The sequence below is a fragment of the Podarcis tiliguerta genome, assembly GCF_965153285.1.
Source record: "Podarcis tiliguerta genome assembly, chromosome: 6".
Lineage (NCBI taxonomy): Eukaryota > Metazoa > Chordata > Lepidosauria > Squamata > Lacertidae > Podarcis > Podarcis tiliguerta.
This window is the reverse complement of record NC_139539.1, coordinates 54,279,870-54,303,697: the sequence shown is the minus strand read 5'-3', so window position 1 is coordinate 54,303,697 and position 23,828 is coordinate 54,279,870. Positions and strand designations below refer to the sequence as shown.

Sequence of the window (23,828 nt, the reverse complement as noted above, 5' to 3'; positions counted from 1 at the left end):
CTGTCACCGATCTTCCAGCTTCTTCAGTCTTTCTGTGTGGAGCTAATTGGTTCCCCAGGCTTCTGTTGCCCCCTGTGCTCATGTCAGTGGCTGTTTTTCTCTGTTGATGCACTCCATGTATCTCTGTGTGTGCTGTATTATGAACTTCATGTAGAGGACTTCAGAACACATTCATAATATTTGTATGACTGTGGTTTTTATTGCATACCAGTCTTTTGTTATGGCTTTTATGACCTAATGTTTGCCTGAGAGAGCCTCCGTGCACCAGATGGCTGTGTTAGTTCTCAGTCGCACCCCCCCCACACACCAATTGTGCCCCTTTGGCAAGGGTAGATTTGTGTACTGCACTCATGACTTCTCAGCCATTGTGAGCTAGGCCACTCTGGTGTGCTTATGCGATTTTGTTGGTGCAATTATGCCTTATCCTGGCAAAGTACAAGCTTAATAGTAGCAGCTGTTTCAAATCATTTCTCTCCCCATCTTACCCTTTCCTTTGCTATTTATTTTAATATACTTTTTAAACATTGAATATAAAACTGAATATGGTGCCAGTATGAAATCTAAATGGTATTACAGTGTAACAGCAGATAGGCACATTTGACAGGGGAAAGGGTGAGTGGGAAGGTTTGAATAAAGTAACGCGGCAAACTGTATGGTAAAGAAATATCAAAAGTATAAAGGCTAGTGGAACCATACATATAGGAAAAAAGTGATAAAGACATTTTAAAAACAGTAAATGAAAAAATATTTTGCCTGCCTTTCTTTCTTTCTTTCTTTCTTTCTTTCTTTCTTTCTTTCTTTCTTTCTTTCTTTTGGGATGTATGTGTGTATGCTTGCCAGTGCCCTGTCTGAAGACCAAGGGGAAGCAACATCCCATATATGCTTTAGAAAAAAGGCTTCCTGTGGAGTCAGTAATGTGTGCAGTGATCTTCTCCATTATCATAGCATCCCAAATCTGAACAAACCAGCCACATGTGGAAAGTTAATCCTGTTGATTTCCATTGTGCAGCTATTTGGGGCAGCAAATCAAAGAAAAACAATGATGTCTTTGAATAGTCTTGAAACATCCACATAGTCAAACACTTTAATTAATGGATGAAGTGAAATTCTGTAACCTGTAACAGTGCAGGTGTATAGTATAACTGTTGACCAAAAACTTTGATTCTCAGGACAAACCTGAAAGGAAAACAGGTTCTTTTATACCCACATTTCCCCCAGCAAACCTTCATACACTTACCTGGGGGTACGTTTCCATTGGACATGAGGGGCCAGATTCAACTAACAGGTTCTATTAGCAGAAGCCTGAACAAGGACTTGAGCTAGCACAACAGGGTTTTCTCCATCTCCTCCCTCATGTCCTCCCCAAATTGGCTCAGGGTGGCAGTGGGGGGGAAAACCCCAGAAGAGCATGTGGGGAAAGGAGAGGGGAGAAAGTGACAAGCAGATTGCTTCATCAGTGCAAGCGTTGCAGCAGAGATTTAGGACCAGAGTTTTCCTTCTCTTACATGAGCTGCCTTGCCAGGTTGATGAGCCCCATCTGTCCCTTACTTCCCTCTACAACACGTCTAGAAACCACCTTATTGACCCTTGGACCGATGAATAGTCTCATCCGTTCAATCCTCTGGAGCTTGTTTTCACATGCAGCCGAAGTTCCTAAGTCACCAAGGGTTGAGACCCATCAGCTACCCTGATCTGGCTGCTGTTGCATGCTGACATCTGCTAGGAGCCAAAGGTAAGGTCTGAGTGCAGGGGGGGGGGGACCAAAGGCGGAGCACGGCAGGTAGTACCAGAAGTACTACCTCTCCCCTAACACCCCATTAAAGAAGATAGAAAAGTAGATGGAGCTACTTTAGATTTCCATTTATCCCAGACTGATAGAGCAGCATGAACAAAAGCATTTCAAGGAAGGTCTAGAACCAAAGCAAAGCCAAATTAATCTTTCCAGACTGGAAATATTAGGAATCTTATATAATTGCCCCCCGTACATATCCCAACCCTATAGAAAAAGTGAACTCTTCAGTAGCCCTCTGCCGTTTTCATTGGATAACTTTAATACTGACCTATCCCTCCATTTCATAAAACCAAAATTGTGTGTTCAGTTATTTGGCTTTCTCAGGTTTACTATAAAGCAAAGGCTTTGTAGAATTGGATGAATTCAAATCTTTGTGTGTTTTAGCATGCTAAAGCTACAGACTTAACGTCTCTAGTAGGAGAGAAATCTCTTGCCTCAGAGAGGGAGAGCCAATGTTGGATTTCACCACTACCACCTCTGTGGCCCTCTTGACCAAAACAGCCCAAAAGGTGGTGTGTTGGGAACATTTCAGGCATGTGGTGCAAGAGAACTGATGAAGGCTCGTATCCAATGCCTTGTCAAGTTCTCAGATCCCAGACATACCACCATACCCAAGAGAAATCTAGGCTCGCTCTGCCAGGCTGGTCAGCAAACCGGTGGAGTTTGCAGAGCACGTTGTGACACTGCCAGATAGAGCATATGTGTTTGCTATTTTAAATTGTAAAACACAAAGCTGAACATAAATAATCATCTTTCTCCTTTAAAAAAACAACATTTATTTTCTCATTAAATGGATGCCTGGGTTGATTGATAGGATAGGGATGAGCAAGGTTTGGCTAGGATGTTGATAAAACTAATAACAATTCATGAGATGTATTGTCAAAGCGTTTGACAAAGATAATGTTGGCGGTACTATAGAATATGAAATGTTGTGGGATTATTATTATTTTTTTAAAAAAACCTACACTGTTGGAATTTACTAAATAAGTTTTTTTTTTACTAATGAAATAGCACAGTGTTGGTTTTTTAAAGTGCAAGCCCTCATAGTTAAAGATATAAAACGGCAATTCCATGGTTGTATAGCACGACATAGCTCAGAGCTGAGATTAGAGAAACCCTGTAGAGTGGGTAATACTTGAGGGCATCTACAACTAGAAAAGTATGTGAATTTAGGCATGGGAGGAAGGAAGGATCTGCTTTAAATTTAGTGTAGGGTCACTGAATCTTAATGATAGATTAAATAGGGGAGGTGGAATAATGAATAGGGGTATGCAGTGTGTAGCACTAATACTAGAAGTCTATGCTTTGCAGTGGTTATTTAATGTCTTTTCCCATATGTTTCTGAATAGAGCAGGTTATGGCAGGGATGAGCTAAGGAATAGCTTTGTTAGTGAATAGTTTAAATGGAAGTAATTTTTTTAAAAAAGAATTCATTCTATGAATATAGTAAGACAGCTTGTTAGTCGCTTAATAGGACAATGTAAGAATACTTAATACCACAGACTTTAATGTTCATTATGAAGTATATTTATAATTAGGTGTAATCTGTATGAGAATGTGTGGTGGAGTTAAACGCTTTACTCTTACAGTCTATGATACTAATAGTTTAGTTATAGCTCTGAAAACAATAGACCTTTTGGTTTAAGTTTATTTTTATAACCTTGGTTACAGTTGCGCTAATTTCCAGCTATCTTGTGGAAGTTAAGGATCTGACAAAAATAGACTGAAAATTAGAAGGGAAAAGGCAGCATTATTGAAATATTGGCTAGCAACGAGTCTATGTACATGTAGTACATGTTAATGGTGTTTGTATGAGCAGTGTGTTTGTTTATGGTTTATCACATATGAATAGCTTGTGTGGGCATGTAAGAGTGTGAGAGGGTGATGGAAATGGCCACTCAGAAACAACTGTGCACAACCTCCCCCTGTACTTTTAGATGCTATTTATGAACCTACTAATTTAATATTACTATTAAATTATCATACTGTATTAAAGACAGAACCTAAAATTTGATGGGGAAATCTCTGAACACTTGAACTATTGAACATCTGTGAATGTTCATTTGAGATTTTTCTAGATAATGAGAATAAACCTCTGCTTGGAATGGCTTGTTTTGGCATTCTCTGCTTCATTATTATCTTGGCTTATTCCAGACACAAATTAAACTGCTCAGTCAAATAATCTCTCAAGGTCGTTTTTTTCCTAACCTCACATACTTGATCTTACTTGAGAGCCTCTGACTGTTTTCTGCTATGAGGCTCAAAATTTCTCTCAAGTGTTCTACTCTACCACAGTGGTTCAGCTACCTTTGAAAAGCTTGGGATAAGTAAGGGGTGATGGAATCTTTGGTCCTCAGACTATCTTAGGAGAGCTACTCTGACCCGTTCTACACTTGATGTCCTACATGATGTCAGGTGTGGGGCAGATAAGGGAGGGCAGGGCTTCAGAGGAGCAAATGGGAGCTTTAAGCGGGTTCCCAATTCCTCCTTTGCTGGAAAAAGGTGTGCTTCCAACCATCCATCTGTTGATCTGAAAGAAGGAGATGTGGTTTCCATTTAATAGAAACTGCTTCTCCCTCGTAGCACTGCTCTTTGAAGCTGCCCTTGCTGATCTGTTCAACTTACGATGTCCGAGGTTGAAAGAATCAGGGTGGGGTGTTCACCTGTTCCCCATGCTGCTTCCTGCATTGCTGCTGTGGGAAGCATAGATAAGTATTTCTGAGCACATTATTCAAAGCCCTAAAAAGATTATAATTCAAGGACAGTCTCACAGAGTTCCACATGTGGTTGGACCAGTCTGCCAAAATTCTAAGATGTTTGCCTTGTGTGTAAATCTCTTGGACAGAGAGATAGTGTCTACATTTTTGGAAGAGATGCACAAAGGTTATCTAACTTCTTGTTAGAATGAAAGTACCCCTAGCATTCAGGTGTCTCCCATTCCTCAAAACAGTCAGTCAAGCCTTTTTCAATTTGGTTCATAGCTGATCTTTGCATGTTGTATCTGCAATCAGGTGGTTAAAGGAATGACAAAAGGATGGATTTATCCACTCCTTCACTGCATGTTTATATCAGTGAACTGGGGATCCTCATGTATGTTAGTGATGGTGTCAGGGAATCTGGATATAAATTTTTATTCAGCTTATTGTTACCCAGTTGTGTGATAGTTAAGTTACTGAATCAAACTTAAATTTGTTTGTTTCCCCCCTTTTTTAAATTAAAAAACAAACACAGAGTGTTACAGTCAGCTCCTTATCATGCAACGTGGAATGGACATACTACTCAGCTCTATTAAGCCCCATGTTAGAGTGTAGAGAGGCAGCAAAAAATCTTAGGCCAGCCTGATTCCACTAAAATTGTTTGCTGGAATTGGGTTTGGTTGGCTCTTTAGTCACTCCTTGACCAGATCTCTTGTTCCAAGGCTTTTTTAAACTGTGTGACAACCTCTAATTATAATTCCTGGGTCACTTCTCTTGCATGGTGACTGGAAACATGCCATGTTGACCTGCATCACAAGTACACGGAAAGTAAAACTATACATTCAAACCTTGGTTGTCGAGCATAATCTGTTCCTGAAAATTGTTCGACTTCCGAAATGTTCGACAACCGAGGTGCGGCTTATGATTGGTTGTAAGAGCTTCTTGCACCCAAGCAGAAGCCGTGTCAGATGTTCAGATTCTGAAAAACATTTGAAAACCAGAGCATTTACTTCTGTGTTTCCAGCATTCAGGAGCTGAAACATTTGAAAATGGAGCTGTTTGAGAACTGAGGTATTGCAAGGCAGGATTACCGTACTTAAGAAGTGCTCTCTTTGTCAGCATTTCAGTTTTTATCTATAAAGTGTTAGACCTCATTTTATAATGTAAAATCAATGAGATGATAGTTTAAACTATTCATAGCAATTTAGATGCTGAAGCACTATACCATTGCTGCAGTCAATGCAATATCACTACAGTATTTTTGCCCAGGTTTTACAGAAAAGCTTTAATGCTTGTTGCAGGGGATGGTCTTATGGTCTTTTAAACATTTCTCTCTCTCTCTCTCTCTCTCTCTCTCTCTCTCTCACACACACACACACACACACACACACACACACACTTTCTAGCTCCAGGGATTCAGATTTCCAACAACTCTGATGCTACCAGTATTGCAGCCAATAAACACAATTTGAATGCCCATAGACAAAGGAACACACACTGCAGGCTTACGCCAAACTGCTGGCCCATACTTTGTCAAGCTGGAAAATGTCACCATATGTGCTAAAGTATCTGGCCCTTCCAAACACATGATAAACAGCTAAGTGTCTCCAAACATGTTCATTCACTGTCAACATTAAGAATTGTGTAGTTTGTTCTCATTTCAGCTCTAGCAAAACCTTCTGTTGCACCTGCTGAGTTATTGTGGTAACTCTACAAGATTTGAGAACAGTATTATAGACAGCATTCTGTGGTTTCTTTATCTGATAAGCATTCAACTTATCTTCTTTCGGGAGTTTGTCACTTTAAGTATTGGTAACTCCTAGCATCTCTTGCTACTCATGAAATGCTTGGCCTTTCACCTAAGAACATGGAGAGGATTTGAGAGGATCGTGAATTTGGAACATAGTCAGCATTTTCTCCCTTTTATATAACCTTTCCTAAGGGAAAGGGAATATGGAACCCCTTGCCACTGTGTATCAGGTGCTGATGCTCTCCATTTGGCTACTGTGGAAAATGGTATGCGGTCTAGTATAAGGGCTCCTCTTCTGTTCTGCTGTAAGTACAATCAGCAGATATGATCCACTGTACTAAGAAATGCTGGAAACTCACACTGAGCCTTTGGGCTGTGACAACATTTTTATTGCATATTGAAATACCATTTATACTAGGTTGATGGATATCAAGGCATGGCTGCTGGGCATGTAGTAGGTATTGCCTGATATACCAATTTATTCTTACTCTGATATATTCTCACACTTCTTTTGTTTCTTAGAAGTAGTGAGTTCATCATCTTCCAATATCATAATGACCACTCACATTGTACAGAGCTTATAACCCACCTACTCTCAGCAGCCAGAAGCCTCATAGCCATACACTGGAGAGACTTGTCAGGAGTAAACATGGACCACTGGTATCAAATTGTATGGGAAATGACCTTACTAGAAAAGCTAACCAATAAACTGAAACTGACACAGGGACAAATGGAAGAGGATGCCTTCACCCCAGTATGGCTCCCCTTTATTTAAAAGAAATAGTGAGATCACGAGCAAAGAACCTCAAAAGGATCAAGAAAGTTGGTTGTTTTTAAGAAAGCTGTCTTTCTGTTTTTGTGCCTCCTAGTGGATCAAGAAGATTCTCTCAATTTGTATATGACTTAGAGGGCTTTCTCCGATTGCTTCCTTTGAGATATCAGGGATTGGCACCAGAAAGCTACTGAAGGCTGGATGAAATTGTAGCCAAGAAAATATTATTTGGAATGAATGAGGGCCAAACTAAAGGTGGGGCAAGAGATGTTGTGTATGGTACTGTGTGAATTCCCCTGCAGGGCAAACAGCAGCTTGGGAGTGATTTCACTAGGGAAAGCAGTGCCGTGAAGAGAGGTTGAGCCCTTTCCCAGTACTGTCCTCCAGATCCAGACCCCTGTCTCCTGCTGGTGAGAACAAAATAGGGGAGATCCTATTCACCCTAACTTCACATGTATGCTGATAATGTATGATCTGATGGAGACTGACCAGGAATGAGATCTTTGAGTTGTGGCAGAAAATTTGATAAAGATACCAGCCTAGTTTGCGGCAGCTGTAGAAAAAGAGAGGCAAATTCCATGTTAGGAATCATTAGGATTTTCTAATGAGAGGGAAAGGGTTTGGAGAAAGAGAGGGGGACAGAGCAAGAAAAGGAGAAAGTTAAAGTGGGGCTAGTAATCAATGAATATATCTATATATAGATATATAGATATATATATAGATATATAGATATATATATATATATAGATATATAGATATAGTTAAAGGGAGGCGGAGTGAGGAAGAGAGAGAAAAATATAGAGAAGTCCAAAATTATTATCTTTTCTTTTAAAAAATCAGAACTGAACTGAGAAAAAATGTCAGAGTTGAGTACCATAGTGCATATGGGGCTGAAGTGCGTCCTTGATGTGGAAAAGCTGAAGAAAAAAAATGTCTTGCAATAGTTTTTGGTCTTTTGTTTGTCTTGCACGCTACAGTCTTTAAGCTGCAATCCTATGCACACTTCCATGAGAATCACATTGAACTTAATGGGACTTAGTTCTGATCTAACAAGTAAGGATTTCACAGGAAAATACCCTTGTTGTTTTTCAGCACTGTCCTTTACCCTTTACAAGTGTAACCCTAATCATGTTTACTCAGTGTGTTCAGTGATATATACGTCTTTGCAAATTAGTTTTCAGTTTCAGCCTTAGACAGTATCTTCACAAACCTGAGTAAAGTGGCATTAACACATGCACACAATCTTAGGCTTTCTCTCTTTCTTACTCTGTCTCTATCTCATAAAGAATCCTTGGAACCCACCTGTTCTGTAATACAATCCCGCGTCAATGACCCCTCATCACTCCATTTGTCTGTTGTATTGATCTGTTTGTTTTCCAATTCTGCTGCAGGTGCCCTTAAACAACAAGTCTGTTAGGGGCAGGACATGTGATATTTGAAAGACAGAGACATCCCAGTATACGTCACAGTGCAAACCGTGTTATTCCATTGATGATAGTAAAATAATGCCGTATGTACAAAACAGATAAAGCTGCTCAGGTATTAGTTTGCTCTTGTTCTTAATTGGCTTACATGATAGGAGATGATATTGGATTTCTTGATTCAATATCATCTTATAGCCTAAGAAACAGGTATTTGGCATTATTATTACAATTATTATTATTATTACTAGAAGATTTACTCATTTGGCATTTTTTTTGAAGTTTTCCACAGTTTTTATCGGAGAGCCATTTAGACTTGATATTTTTTATTATATTTCCCAAAATGAAGTACTGCAGAATGCCATTTTCAGAGCAACTTACTAGTTTCTTGTGCTAGGAAGTTTTTGTGAAAAAAGATCAGTATTAAGAGGAAATGAATATTGAGTAAATAAAATTGGGACCATTGAAGGTTTGAATTTTCAATTTCAAGGTGTTGGAGAGTATAATTTAATATTTAATTGTTTTAAAATAAGAGGCTAGATACAGTATAGATACCCCAAATATGGCATTACTTCTTGAAAATGTAAGTTCTGCTCCAAATATGCATACCAAATGCTGCTGTGGTCAATTCTAACTCCCCTTGAAATTCCCACATTCAGAATGTTAGCAATGACCCATTGCTAACACTGAAAAGGCACCAATAAAATTGTAGTCCCTTTCTCCAGTTGCTATGTCATCACCTTTCTGGGTAAAAATGCTTTATTTTATCACGTTAGACTCTGGTGCAAGGGTAGTTAACATTGTACCCTCCCAATGATGTGGGCTACAACTCCCATCAGCCCCAAAAAACATAGAGCAGATGGGAGTTGTGGTCCAGCAAAATCTGGAGGGCACTGTGATGACTACCTATGCTCTAATTCAGGGACGTCCAACAGGTCAGTCGCGATCTACTGGTAGATCCCCATGAGGTTTGGGTAGATTGTGGTTGATCTCTGACTCCTGCCATGCCCCTTCACCCCTTCACCCCGCCATCCATTGTTGTATGATCTCTGGAAGCTTTCTCTGTAGTGATCCATAGCGATCTTTTTGTGAGTGACTTTACCTGTTTGTCTCTTGCCTTTAACGGGGGGAAAGCCTTTTTTTGTAACTCCCAGAAAGCGGGGCCTTTCTCCTCCCTAAAAAAAAAAGCTCAACAAGTTTGAGCTGAAGCCCCCCCCAAAAAAAAAGCTCAAAAATGGAGGTAGATCACTGCCAGTTTTTAATTCTAAAAGTAGATCGCAGTCTCTTGAGAGTTGGCCACCCCTGGCTGATGCCTCATCTCTCTCTCTCTCTCTCTCTCTCTCTCTCTCTCTGTGTGTGTGTGTGTGTGTGTTTGGAGAAGCCTGTGTCTAGAATGCACTAGTGTTCCATCTAGATAAAGTTTACACCCTCTACTTTCATTTCCAGAGCAAATTATTCTTTCATGCATTGTTTTACATGGTGAAAATCATGTAAGTGATGAAAAATATTCAAATGTGTTCCACAAATGCAATCTTCTTGAACACTCTTTCTGAAGCCCAACTGTAGCACCACTACCAAAGCATAATGACTTGGATCTTAACTTTAATTTTATGAACAGAAAGAAATCCCTTTAACTACTGTTTCCTGTTGGTGGAATCTAGTGATTATCTGTGTACATTGGAAAGTAGATAGAACTAATTTTTTATTTTATGTTCTGGGGTCTGTGTATCCTATGGGCTTGCTGTCTCTGATTCTTAGGGTACGTCTCTCTCTCTCTCTCTCTCTCTCTCTCCTTCTGCTAGATGACTGTCACACCCTACTGGCTTCTCTGGCTAAATTTGAGAGAGCATTCAACATATATCTGTGGTCTGGTTCACACGTAACACTAAGCCAAACTCCTAGATGCTTTGCTCCTTCCTTTTTTTCTTTTTTCTTTTCTTTTCTTTTCTTTCTTTCTTTCTTTTTTTTTTTGCTGCTGAGCTTAGCCATGGTTTGGCTTAGTAAGTTGTCAGAACACGGGCTTGTGGTTTAGCGTTCTCCATACAAACCACAAGCTGTAACCATTGGGTTCCTTGTGTTTTACAGCTTGTGGTTTTCTGAAAGGGCTTAGCCATGAGCCCAGGTTTGTTCAACACAACACAAAGCCAAACCTTGCTCTTCCCCAGTTTTACTGCTGAGCTAAGTGGCTGCAATCTCCTCTCCAGGAACTTGCACATTTGTTTGTTTGTGCTAAGTTTGGCTTAGCATTCTGTGAGCTGGACCCCTGATCTATGTGGCATGTATTCTCTAGGCCCAGAGTTCTTTATAGTTCCTGCTGAAATTGTGTTTGTTCATGTTAAGCCATGGTATCTGTCCTCTTACATTACAAGTCCTATAGTTGTTGGCACAAGCTCTCTCACTGCTCTAACACTGCTTCTGATTGGCTCCAGAAAATCTCTCAAGATTTTACAATATCTTGATACCACATATAGAAACAGGCAATAGGTTTTCACAAACTCCTTCAAGCATGATCTATGTTGGGGAACCTGTGGCCTTCAATATATTGCTTAACTACAGTTCTTATCACCCTTGACCATTGGCCATGTTAGCTGAAGCTGATGAGAGCACAGGAATATCAGAAGGACTGTGGATTCCCCATCGTGATCTACAGTTTAACCCCATTATTAAGCTTGCAGATCCTCTCCACCCTCCATTCAGACCACCAGGCCCAAGTAAAGTCTCTCCCTGCCTCCATGTTTGAGAGCTGCATAGATACATATGGGCATTCAGTCTACATAAAATATCCCCAGTACAGAATGTATATTTTCATATTATATAAATAAATTTTAAAATCTGTTTAGAGACAGATTTTTAAACAATTACACCATTGTTGCATCACTGGGAAAGCAGACTTTTTTTTTTAACATACTGTGGTTAGAGAGGGAGACTGACTTTGGCATCTTTTCAGAACCCATTTGTGAATATAGCCTCAGCAGTTTGTTTAATCAAACATAACCCTAATACATTTTACATGGTACCTCCCAGCTGAGGCTGGTCTCTAACAACTAGTGTATTCTGCAACGAGTTGCTCAACAGATGTCATTCTGGTTGAATAATGAAGCAGAATACTTGTGCGTTGGCTAACGTTACTTGAACTTTGATCACTTTTGTTCAGCACATCAGTCTGGCATTGTGCTTTATACCAACATAACACTATAACCAGAGCATGCCTTTCAGGCTTAGAATAGCAAAGGAATGTTATTGAAATCAGTGCAGTTACAGATGAGTGAATGGAAAAAGGAGAATACTGTTTATTTCATAATACTGTGGTGTTGTACTTTGGAATTAGAAAGGAATGTAAGGAATCCAACTCCAGGTTTTAGTTATTTTTACTTCACAGGCTTTTTGGAAAGAAAACTTTTGCTTCATTCAGCTTATGTGGCTGCATTAGTATTTAATGTTAGTCAACAAAAATCTTAGTTTTTGAGACTGATGAAATATTCATAATTGTTGAAATGAAATGTATCATGTTTGTTGCTGTGATAGTTGGCAGAAAATATTATTTTGCACTTTATGCATTATTTCTAGACTTGCCAAAACTAACATATATTTTAGAAAACACAGCATAAGATTATTATATTTTGGAAACCAATTTGTATTAGTTGCTAACTGAGGTGGGATGTGCATATTATAAATAAAATAACAAATTTACTCATAGCTGATGGGTAGATCTGCCACTGTCACCAGAGAAAGTGGGCCCCATTGACTTCTTTGTGTATATATGGATATAGATGATATAGATCCAAATCAAAAACCTTTATTGCATTAGCAAACTGCCATAGCAAAATAAGACAATACAAAAAAGAAAAAAGACAAACTAGCGACAAGCAACCCAGCAAAATTCAGGTGTTTTGGCTGGCGTAGTGACATTTAAGTTACCCGAAGACAATAATGCAAAGATATAATAGCCAGCGCCCAAAAACTGGTATGCGGGTATATATAAAGCACAAAATGGCCCCAGAACAGACTCAGCATATTGAGTTAAAAGTAATAAAAAGATTAAAACAGGTCCAGGTCTAGGGCACTCTACCCTGTCAGAGTAGCCCTGAGTTTCAGAGCCTGCACTATGAATATTGCCACCCCACGTGAGATTTGGGGATTTGCGTCCACAAGAAGCGATTTCAAACAGTCTTCCTTAGATGTAATGGTGGACGGAATCAAAAGGAGGAGCTTAGATCTTATTGGCTCATAAATAGGGCAGTAGAAAAAGAAATGTATGAAGTCCTCTACTTCATTCATTGTGCATGGACATAGACGCTGGGTAATAGGGGTCTTAGAATAAATCCCCTGCAGGAAGGCCGTGGGTATAGAATGGAAGCGGGCCATAGTAAACGCTCTTCTCAAGTTGGGCTCCGTCAGGTCTATCAAGTAGTTGGCAAGTGATCTTACCACTTTCACTTTAGGGAGCCACATGGAGAGGCGAGCTGAGGTGGACTGTGCCCGGTCCATGGCCTCGTCTCTTGTAAGAATCCAGGCCCGGATTTTATGTTTGTCCCAAGAGGACAGCGAGTCAAGATTTGGGAGAGAGTAGCGTGCAGTAATAGTCACCATGGCCTTGGACCATTTATTGCTTTGAGAACACGTTAAAAAGGCTTGCCTGGCTAGTAGGGGACCTGGGGCATTGATTAATTTACAATAAAAGCTAATAATTCTAATGTGGGCTCTCGCAACAATGGAGGGGAGGCCCAGTTCTGTTCTTAACTGTGCTGCAACCGAGCCCTTGGGGAGACCCAGTATCTTCCGTGCAAAAGAGTTTTGTAGAATCTCCAGCCGTTGTAGTGTTTTTAAATTCCACCCCCAGATTTCAACCCCATACAATAACATCGGGAGGACTTTGCTGATAAATGCTTTTCTGATTGGTGGAACCAGCTGGCCGCCTTTTGCATAGTAGAATTTCTCCAAGGCTTTGATGGTTCTGCGGGCAGCCAGGATGGTTGTATTTAGGTGAGCTGACCAGCTAAGCCCATGCTGAAAAATGATACCCAAATACTTGAATGCTGAACAATGTTCAATAGAATGGCCCTCAAAATTCCAGAGTGACTTCCGAGTTTTCATGCCAAAAGTAAGAATTTTGGTTTTGGCGAAATTAATTTTAAGGGAGTTGGTATCACAATATGTCATGAGCCCTCTGAGCATGTTGTTTAAGCCCAGCTTGGTTAATGACAGTATCACCATGTCGTCCGCATAGAGTAATATGGGGATCTTGAGCTGTTGTAAGGAGGGGGCAGATTGATTTAGGGCCTTCGTAGTTGTGACGATGTCATTGATATAGAAATTGAATAGAAAAGGGGCCAAGAGGCAGCCCTGTTTGACCCCTTTATTCAGAGGGAAAGAATCAGAAAGAGCTCCCAGAGGGCCGAATTTTACTCTGGCCGATATGTCATTATGAATTTCCATAAGAAGGAGGAGGAGTCTCTTATCTATGCTGGTATGACTAAGCTTCTGCCATAGCCTATCTCTGGGAATGGAGTCAAAGGCGGAGGTCAGGTCCACAAAAGCCGCGTGTAGTTTGCAGTTGAACCTGTTTAGGTATTTATCAATCAGGGTAAGTAGAACAAGACATTGGCCAGATGTGCTGTGACCTTTGCGGAAGCCAGCCTGTTCCGGATGGAATAGCTTTGTTTCTTCTGCCCACTCAATTAATTTCTCTAGCAAGAATCTAGAGTAAACCTTGTATGATATGTCCAACAGGCTGATAGGTCGGTAGTTGCGCGGATCTTGTGGGTCCCCCTTTTTATGTATTGGGATAACTATGCTCTGTTTCCAGTTAGGTGGAATCTTAAGAGTAGCATTAATGGTGGTAAAGAGAGATGCTAAAATAGGGGCCCACCACGACTGGTTCGATAAGAATACCTCAGGTGGTATCATGTCCTCCCCCGGGGATTTATCCCCTGATAGCATGCTAATTAGTTGAGTACATCTCTCTGGGGAGACTGGCTCCCAGGTGGGCAAGGCAGATGCTGGAAGGGTGGTGACTACATTTACGTCAGAATCTGAGGTGGAATACAGCTGAGCAAAGTGAGAGTGCCAGCTGGCTGCTGTGATGTTATTAACAATGAATGAGGGGGGTCTTAGACCTGCATTAATTAAATTCCAAAATTTCTTGTCGTCACGGGTTTTAATGGCCACTGACAGAGCCGACCAGCGTTCTTTCGCAAAGAGCAATTTCTTATGTTGGAGCAGCTTCTTATAGTATGAACGAAATTGGGCTAACTCCCTGATTTTGCTCTGAGTGCTGTCTGCTTTCATGTCTGACTGGAGAAATCTAAGCCTACTTCTGCACTGTTTGCATTCTTGGTCGAACCAGGTTTGATTCTTCCAGGATAGAATCGCACGGGAAGGTTTCGTAAGCGAAGGGAGCAAGTAGACTAGAATTTGCTGGAAAATTGAGAAATGATTCACATTCGTTGTTAACAGCTGAGCTTTCAGGGCTAGGATCTCAGGGGAATTTAGGAGGACTTTTATGTCTTGCTCCAGGTAGATGTCCCACTTCTTGCGTCCGGGGGCCAGGGTCGATGAATCCTGGGGGTGTGGTGAGCTGGGAGGCCCCAGCTGTGTGTGGTGAAAGGAGATGGCAATTGGAAGGTGGTCACTTTCGGTTCTGTTGAACACATTGAAACAGTATGCCTCATCATTAAATGCTGAAGAGGACCAGATGTAATCTATAACACTTGCCCCTCTAGATCCTAGAAAAGTATAGTATCCCCCGGACCAGTCTTTGGGTGTGCCGTGCAAGCTGTGCAGCCCGCAGTTTATAGTGAACTCCAGCAGTATGATGCCAGCCCTATTAATGGTCTTGTCCTGTGAATTCCACGTAGGAAACCACTCCTCTTCTATGAATAATTGCGACTTATCGGTGAATAAGCTTATATCTGCTCCGATTCTGGCATTGAAGTCCCCCATTATAAGGATCTCTGACTTTGGAAATTCAGCCCCAGATTTATCTAGAATAAATCTTAAATCCTCCCAAAGCTGATTTGAGTGAGAGGAGGAGTAGGTAGATGGATTGTACAAGTTTACACATATGAATTCCCCAAGCGAGCTGTTAGTGATGTGCAAAGTTTGAATGTAATTACTCTCTAACCAAAAGATAGGAGAGATATTAAGCTGAAGCTCCTGCGAAACAAATGTTACCAGGCCTCCACTAGGGCGCCCATACAAGTGTGTTTTGGTCGCAGGAATCACAAAGGCGTCATAGCCCGGTAGGGATGGGGGGGGTGAAGATTCTAAGCACCAGGTCTCTTGTATACCCATAATCTGGAATTTCGCTAAAAACTCTTTCATATCCCCGTCATCCTGTTTGGACGTCCATCCTGCCACATTCCAGGATAGCACATTAAAGCAATTTGAGGAGGGACTATGTGCTAGTCAATTGCTCTGGTTGCTGGTGGGAAGGACATTGCCAGGGGTCTGAGACAGCTCCAGGCGAGGTACTACCGAAGGTATCGAAGGGGTGGTGAGTTGATTGATGTGACCAGCAGGGTCTTCAGTAAAACCTAAGTTGTCTCTTTGCACAGTGGGTTCCTTAACGTTTATATATTGGCTTGAAAAGGTTGCGGATAAATGAGGTTCTACCAAAAGAGGTTGACTGGCAAAGGACGAGGATATAGAGTCATTTGACTGGACCGCACTGAATGAAGACTCCAGGTCAGGCATAGAAGAATAGGACATTGACAGATTACCAGGATGAGGTGTGTTTGGCGCGTTACTCTTTAAGGCGGAGGACGAGGTAGTTGATTGCAGATCTATTAGTAGAGGTGAAGGGGGTCTGCGTTGCGACGGTGTATGAGGAGCTTCCGCCAGGCAGACTGCCAAATCATCCGTTATTGGAGTCCCAGTATTTGGCAGGGGTTTCTGGGGTGTTAGCCCCTTCATAACTGGTTTCCTTTGATTTAATAGGTTGCTATATCCAGGATTTGAGGAGATTTTCTCTTGAAGTACATGTGTAAGATGCTGCTTGAGTGTATCAAGCCTGTTTATAACTTCCTGCTGTTCTACTAATGGCAACTCGCCATAGGATGAAATAAGGTCCCTCTCCTCTGAGATATCCAGATGGCTGGGCCCGCTTTGGTCATGCTTCTTTGTTGCTGGAGTAGATAAACCAGGAAGCTTGGGCTGAGAGGGAGGGTGAGGTTCCCGGGTGGACAACTTGAGTTTCAAGACTGAGTCGCGCCTGTCTGGCGGGCAGCTACCTTTTTGTACGGTGCTGCGGAAGAGAGGTTTAATCCTGGTGTCATTAAAGACTCTTGTTGGGAAGATGCCCCAGGTGGCCAGAAACGCTTTACGCCTAACCAGTATGGAGGGAATTTTTGGAGACTGGAAGGAGAGCAATACTTTTTGGAGCCGATGGTGGTAGTTTAAAAGTTTCACTGTACTGAGGTCTATTAGCGGAGGCCAAATCTGAAGGAGTTGCCTCAGATGATCTTTGACATCTCTCGAATTATTCCACCTTGGGGACCTGGGGTCCCTACTGTGTATAGTTAGGCATATTTTGTTTGGTTGTAAAATCAGAGATTGAGAGTCCAATTGAGTTTTTAGGAGGTGACCACCAGTACCACTTTCATGTCTAATAAGGGAGGTATACCTCTGTCCCTTTAAATCCCTCGGAGGCAGAGTGTGGTTGAGCTGGAGCTCTAGCAAATGGGCCTCAAGCTTTTGGTGGAGATTATCCACCTGCATGGAGATCCCATTTATGCTCTTAAAGATGCAGCGCAGGGTCCTGGTTATTAATTGGAAATGATCGAGTCCCATGCCATCGCCGAGGGCCAACTCGGGCTCCCCCTTCGAGGTGGCTCTCACCTCTTTGTCATTATCGTTGGCATTATTCGTTGTCTTCGAGTTCACCCCCTCCACTTCTATATCGGCTGCGAGGTCAATTAAAGGATTAAAACGATTGTGAGTTTCAACCATGTAGCTAACTTCCTCATTATTTCTATTACAGTTAAGAAAAAAAGTATCAATCTTGGACTGTTTGGGCCTCGGGGGAGGCATTGCCTCATCCAGGTCCCTTGGCCGCTTGCCATGGCCCATAGTGGAGATTAGAAGCAATATCCACAATAATTGGAAGTATCCTAATACACCTTAGAGAGTATTGTAGGAAGCAGGGGAGTGGAGAGCGAAGAAGAAACAAAAGTAAAGTTCGTTGCTTACTTACAATTCTCAGTCATTTCGGTTCAATGTCTTAAAGGTCAGACTTAGCAAGAGTTATCAAAAGTAGGATAGTATCGCTCTTGTAGTCTGAAGAGCAGCTGAAATGTGGGAGTGAAGGCTAATTATGTCCGAAACCTATAAGACCAGTTGAAAACCAGAGCCTATAATATTTTTACCCACTTTATATCCACGTCGACCTTTTTCTTCAACGAGAATGAACAACAAGAAACTACACTGCCTTACCAGCATGTTAAACAGAAGTTGCAGCTAGGTGACTCTAGGTGACTGTCTAGATGATATAGATATACCGTATTTTTCCGTGTATAAGATGAGTTTTTTTGCTAAAAAACATTAGTAAAGCATAGGGGGTCGTCTTGTACACGGAACATGGGCATCTGGGGGAATTTTTAAAATATTTAAGCATATGTCTGGGATTTTGGCTTGGGTGGGCTGAGGTGGTCCCTCCTGCTGCCATCCCCCCTTTCTCCCCCCCCCCCTGGCCTGCATGCTGGCGACTGGCTCGCCTACTGAACCCCCTCTGGCTCAGCCACTGGATCAAGAACAGCTTCCGCCGCCGAGAGCTTCCTCCGCTACCTCTCCCTGCCCTTCTTTCCTTTTTTCCTCTTCCCCTCTCAAACTCCCATCCTGCCCCCAGCCGGCTCACCACCTTCCTCAGCTCAGTTTGCTTGGTGGCATGGCCCAACATAGAGCGGCCGCTGCCTTCCCCCGGCTCTTCCTTGGCATCCTGCTTGGGAGCCTGCTTCCCCACAGCAGCAGCTGCCACCAAAGGGAAGTGTGTGGTGCCCCAGTTGCTGCCTTTGCTTCTGCAACACGGTCAACTGCATTCACCTCATGCTGGAAACTTTGAGGGTGATCGCCCCCAAAAAGATTGCCACTGCCAATCATCCAGATTTTCACTTCTATTTTAGGGTTTCATTTCCTTAATTTTGGGTTCAAAAAAATAGGGGTTATCTTATACATAGGGACGTCTTATACATGGAAAAATACAGTAGATAGACTCGCAGTCCATGAGTTACACCACTGCGGCACCGCCACTATCTGTTCCAGGTCCTAGTTTTTACTATGGAAGCCTTGCAGTGCATACATGGTCGTTTCGCCTATTAAGTCCCCAGTTGGCTGGGAGGCACAGGGTGTTCTTGGCATAACAGCATAAGTTTGGCAGGCCCTTGGCAGGGACCCCCACCAGCCTGGCCCTCCAAGGCTTGGGAGAAATGTGCTGGCTGCCCCCCCCCCATACTGCATGGGCGTGTATGTAGCTGTCTGTAGGTTTCCAATAAAAGATCGTGCTTTATCTCCATTGTGTTGTTGCACAATACTATCCAGAAAATTAAACTGCTGTGTGGTTTGGTCTAGACTCAGGCTGATGGTGGGGTGAAAGTTGTTGAGGTTCTGGTGGAATTTTCCATAATGTTAATTTCTGTTTTCTAAATTGTTCGTAGTGGTCTAGTATTCTTAGTATTAAAACCTAATACTGAATTTTCTTCAAATAGGTGCATTTTATTTCAATAATTACACAAGTTTCTGCAGTTGCAGAATTTCCAAGTAGTTACTTAACATTATGTATTAAAATATTGAAGAGAAGCAATATTTGTTAAAAACATATATTTGAGAGATCTTTAAGACCATACTTGAGACCATTCCAGTTGAAGAAGTGGAAAGTCAGCCTCAGCCTCAATCCTCGTAATTGCATGATACATTTTCATAATCTTCAAATCATCCTTTGAACGGGATCTGATGGAAGTTCCACAGGGGCGCTTCTCATATAATGGGTTAAAAAAACAAAAACATTCACCTAGAGCTACAGAGAACAGTAGCAGGCAGACGTAGGTGCTGAAAAAAGTAGGTGTTGCAAAATATCAGTGGTCCTGAACTGTTTGTGTACAACTAGTGATTGCCTGCCATGTGGATAGTCCAGCATTGTGTACATACATCAGTAACACGAGAGAGGTCCTTCTTTGTATAGGCGTGCAGAATGTGGATTTCTCTTCTGTCCCCCTATGGCTGGCACCAACTCTGTTGAGTTTCCAGCACCAGCTGAAAACTTGCTGATTTGCTCAGACCTTTGGAGGAATTTGCTGAATTGCAGGCCATCTTGTTGATTTTAGGGTTCTGTTCTGTTGCTTTTTTTAATATGCATTTTGTTTTGATTTCAATGTAACATACTCTTGACATAACCTGTTCTGGGATTGCCTTGGCAATGAAGAGTAGGTGAGAGATATTTAAAATAAATAACTGAATACTGAACAACTTCAGTGCATTCACTTTCCCTTAATTTTGGTACATCACAGCAACAGATACTAGGACCCTGGACTGTATTTACATAATATTCATGGGGTGAAAAAAATCTTATGCATGTCAGTCAGTTACGGTTTACTAAATACACAGTGCCCTTTCTGCTTACGCTTGGCATTTTGAATCCATGGGAATATCTTTCAAATAACTGTGTTTAGAAGGTGGTGGTCCAGTGGATGTAGCCTTTGGCTTGGATTGTAGGCGCCTTGAATTTGGGTCCCAGTTCCCATTGAGGTCTCTGTGGTTGCCTTGAGCAAGGTGTCGTTTCTCAGCTTGAGTTCCACAGCAATATCTGAATCGCTGAACAGGATTGTTTTGAGGCTGAGTGAAATTGTTTGCACATTTTAAATGACCTTGCAAAGGATAAATAGTTTTGACAGCAGCAGTTTGCCTAAACAATTTTGTGTTGTTTCTGTAGGTTAAACGAAACGTGTATGACCTGACTAGTATTCCTGTTCGTCATCAGTTGTGGGAAGGCTGGCCTGCTTCTGCTACAGATGATTCAGTAAGTCACAATTTACTTCATATTTTTTTTAGTACATATGATGGTTTTGTTTTCAGACTCTATGAAAAACACTTCATTTTTACTATACTCCTGTGTGTCATATAATTGTGGAGTTGGTCCAAGCTCCTGAAGTTATATTAGTAATTCAATATTTGGTGCTTAACTGTTTGACTGATCCAGTAAAGCACTGAAACATTTATTTCATAAACTCTTTCTGAATAGGTCAATTGAAATGACCAGAGCACAGTCAGAGCACAGTCCAGGATTTCTACTGCCTGGTTTGGAAGGGGCCAGAACAGGCTGTGCGTCTACATTGTGTGGCTTGGGAGTTTGAAGTGTGCCAAGTGAGTGAGAAAGAGAAAAAGCCTAGAAGATGGCTGACTCAGATATGGGATATGGCTTATATGGCTAAAATAACCAATAGAATAAGAGTAAGGGAAGGAAGGCACAGATGGAAGACTTCTTGAAAATGTAGCTTGTTTATTACAACAACACGGTACAAATACTCTTAATTCATATTACATGGGGGACGTTTGAGCTATAAAGAATCAAATCTGTAACAGCTACGAATGCTTTTTGCTACTCTTTCCTTTTTAGTAAAATAGGAAGGGCCTTATTAGTGGATGTAAGATACACTTAATGTTGTAAGTTAACTATTGTTTTAATAAAATTTGGAGTCTTTTTATTTTTTAAAAAGGTGAAGAATAGTAGGACCACATAAATATGATGTTCTGTGACCCCCATTCAGGAAGGACAACCATATTCAAACAACATTTGAGCACGTGCTTAAGTACTACCTGAAATGTTTAAGGCTTCAGTTCTCTGCATACTTTTCTCTAGTCCATTTTCCAAGGTTTAAAAGTCAGTCTGTGACAGGAAGGGAATAGGACTGAAGGAACCTCCTGTCTTTGCTCATCAAAAAAGGAAAAGTTTTACTATATGTGTGCTAGTCATAGGGTCCACTTTAAAAAGGCTCTTGGGATTAGGGCCATAAGTCATGTTTTAATCTTACAATAACTACTGCATTGGCTGTGATTTCTTTTGCAACCTGTTGGGAAATGTGCTGTCTCCCTGCATTTATTTTATTTTATTTTATTTTTATTGTTTTTGCATCCTGAGTTCAAAGAATGGCCGCACATTGCTGCCCATTTGGCAGAACAGTGCCACACTGATATTTTCTGGGAAAGTAGCTAGTCCTTCTGTTGGAAGTAGAACTGAAGCTTTAGATAAAAACAAACATAGACAAGGTTAATTGCAACCTCTGAAATATATTGGTGTGTTGTCATCTGTTGCTATTTGAGTTAAGGCCAGAAAGGATTTGAAAACCCATGATTTCTAATCCAAATGCCAGCAGCTGTTTGGAAAACAGCCAACAAAAACATAACACCTCCTTGTAGGATAGGATGTCCGGCATGTATAAAATGCACAAATCTGTTTTTAAACTCTGTTTTAACAAGTGACAATGTTGCAGGTGATATTTTTTCTTTCTTTTCAAGTTTAATGAAACTGGTGATTGTTAAGTCATCTGCTTTTCAGGCAGACGAGTCCAGAAAGCTCCCAGCTTGAAACTACTGCAGCTGAGGCCTGTCAGCTGTGTAAACAGTTCTGAACGTGTTACTCCCAAAAATATAATTAATTTCTATCTGAAATTAAAGCCACCAACTTAATATTTATGAAGATTTAACATTAGCAATAACAGTTAGAACACTTCTCTCTCTTTTGTCATTTATAGACAATTCACTCAGAAAGTTTATCGCCTAATATTCCCGTGTCAGATTTCCCCCCCTTTCTTTTTTCATTTCCCTTCTTTTGGTAGTAACTTAATTTTTGACAGAAAGATGTCTCAATGGTACTAACCAAGAGCAGATATCTAACTTTTAACAAAGAGTTAAAGAAGGACTTGATTAGAATACTTTTCATTTACATTTTATGCACCATAAGAAATACTTTGTAATACCACAGGAGGTTTTTTCAGTGCAGTTCTCGTTAACCTTTGCCTTAGCAAACAGGACAACTAAATAGACTTCCAATAATTAGATTCCTGTGTAATCGAGTCTCCTATGAACCTCATAAGCTTCAATCTTCTGCATTACCAGAAATGCATCAAAGTCAAGAGCTTTTTTAAAAGCAATGTTACTGCACTTCCCTTTAGAGCAATGGCATGTTCTTCATTTGTCGTTTTAGGCTAATGACATACGGGAAACTGTAAGAGATGCCAATAACACTTTCAATTTTTTTCTTAAAGCAGTATCTAAAAGTCTACTGGTAAGGGAATGTTTTCATGCTGTATCAATTTAACTGAGAAACAAGGATGTTGAAAGATAGCTAAGATGTTGTTTTACCTTATGAGAATGATATTTCTCCCCAGCATCCACAGAGTAGGAATAATGCTAGCACTGGGAATTTGTAATTGCTTGATCTAATTAAAACACAGTATATGATTTTCATTTCTCCAATTTTCAGATGATCTACTTTTGGGGGGTAGGGATCTCTCTGATTGGCGCTAAAAATGTTTTGCTTGCCATGGTATTTCTTTTTGTTGTTTGCCACTGTCAGTCAATATGTCAGCTTAATAATGTCTGGTGCAATTAGGGTAGTGACCTCCCAACTGTCTCCAAGATGTTGTAAAGCTATTGGGGGTAAAACTATAGGGGCAGGAAATCAGTTGTACACAGTTTGTGAATAAGTTCCATTAGCAGGTTGGGTTTTCAATAGAAACTATTATTGTAGTGAACATAATTGACTTAAAATGGCAACAAGAGCCGCTTTACTTCCTATAGTCTCCTCAAACACTTGTGGCCACTTTAAGACCCAGGGTGGACAATGTAGGTCTACCTTTCCCAGCGTGGTACCTTCCAGATGCTTTGGATTACAAGCCCCATTAGTCTTAGCGGGCATGGCCAACGGCCAGGAATGATGGGAGTTGTAGCCCAGGACATCTGGAGGGTGCCGGGTTGGGGAAGGCTGATGTGGGACCTATGGGCCATATCCAGACCAAGAAAGCTTTCACCAGCCTGCATGGTCAGTGAGAAAAGTGGGCGACTTTCCTACATGCCATTCTACATTGCTTACACTGCCTTAAAATTACCTTAGCCCTTTGCTTCTATAGCCCTCCTAGGTGTTACAGCCCTGAAAGGGCAATGTGACTAAAAGGACTATGGGCCTGAGGTTTGTCGTCATGTATCTCCTTCCTCCCCACCCTTCTATTTGTGGAGATTCCATACATGATTAGAAAGTGATCTATTTTAACAGTCAGGTTCCATTCCATTTCAGTAAATCAGGGTCACACAGGAGGGTGTGGACCAGCCTCTGTGTACAGAAGCTTCTAGTTCACTGCAGAAGGTGTAGGCTAGGACAGTTCACTCAGCCAAAGAGGCTTATTCGGGGCTG

At 41.2% G+C, this 23,828-nt stretch overlaps 1 protein-coding gene across 1 annotated transcript in view; it reads left to right on the top strand.

Annotated features, from left to right (window-relative positions):
- Positions 1-23,828, top strand: part of FAF1 (Fas associated factor 1) — a 170,040-nt gene that overhangs the window by 62,960 nt on the left and 83,252 nt on the right. The window contains exon 8 of the mRNA XM_083447860.1: positions 20,352-20,438. Coding sequence (XP_083303986.1) covers positions 20,352-20,438 — 87 coding nt within the window. The remainder of the gene's footprint in view (positions 1-20,351; positions 20,439-23,828) is intronic.